The sequence below is a fragment of a genome (genome assembly GCF_019968985.1).
Source record: "MAG: Porospora cf. gigantea B chromosome Unknown PgB_NODE_13598_length_1003_cov_220.506, whole genome shotgun sequence".
NCBI lineage: Eukaryota > Apicomplexa > Conoidasida > Eugregarinorida > Porosporidae > Porospora > Porospora cf. gigantea B.
Genome location: NW_027178667.1, coordinates 1 through 1,003, shown reverse-complemented (window position 1 = coordinate 1,003; position 1,003 = coordinate 1). Strand labels below are relative to the sequence as shown.

Genomic DNA, 1,003 nt, shown 5'->3' with positions numbered 1-1,003 from the left:
GCCTATCTAGCTTCCTCCGGCATGTGAACCAAGAAGAGGTTCCCTTCCCGGAGGCGTTAGATGCCGCACTCTTCTCGTACCGCGCGACTCTGCATGGAACGACACAGGAAAGTCCCTTTTTCCTGACCATTGGCCTAGACCCCTCAGTGGGACTAGAAAGCGACTGGCGCCAACGGCAGGCCCCCGATGGGACCACAGAACGCCTGCGTCTCCTCCAGCAGGCCCGGACAGAAGTGCGGAGCCGAGTCCAACAAGTGCGAGAGCGGGACCTGGCCAGGAAGAACCTGCGCTCTCGCACCCCTCTGACCTTCGAAGCCGGCCAGTTGGTCCTCCTACGGGCCACGACCCTGGTCCGGAAACACCCCAAGGCCTCTCCGAAATGGACCATGCCGTATCGGGTAATCAAGGTCTCCCAGAACGAAAGATCCGCCTCCGTTCGCTCCCTCATCTCTGGGGAAAAGAGAGAGGTCCATCTACAGGACGTCGTGTTCGTCCGCCCTCCGGTTTGCCCCAGTCAACAGGACGAATGGACAGAATGGCTCAGGAAGGATCCAGCCACTCGTTCGCTACCTCCGGAAGACTTCGAGGCCCTCGCCAAGGGTTTTCGAGAGGAAATGTCCTCCACCTCTCCGTCCGATGAACGGAAGAGACGAGCTGCGCTCACCAACAAGCCGATCAAGAAGAAAACTCCCCACAGTCTGGTCTGAAGGGGGGAGTTGGTCGGTAGAGAGCGACCAACTTTGGTTCGTTTTCTCTTAAGACCCCACACCCCTCACTCATACTATGCATTATGTGTTGGTTTTTATAACTCATCTTCACGGCTCTGACTTTAACATCACTCACGTCATGTTTAACACGTCTACTACGCACTTCGACCTCCTGGCCCTCCTCATCACAGGACTGACCTTGGAAGTCGTACTCCGCGTAGCACCCGCGCTCCGGTTTGCATACCGCAACCCACTGCTGTGCTTGGCGCGGGTGGCCATCCTTTGGGGCCTTCTGG

General features: G+C 57.7%; 1 protein-coding gene across 1 annotated transcript; it reads left to right on the top strand.

The window, feature by feature from the left end:
* Nucleotides 1-386: 386 nt before the first annotated feature.
* On the top strand, nt 387-707 carry KVP17_001320 (uncharacterized protein; the record flags this gene model as incomplete). Its single annotated transcript, XM_068516630.1, has 1 exon — nt 387-707. One exon carries the CDS (start codon nt 387-389, stop codon nt 705-707), a length of 321 nt encoding a protein of 106 aa, XP_068378714.1.
* Between the last annotated feature and the right edge of the window lie 296 nt (nt 708-1,003).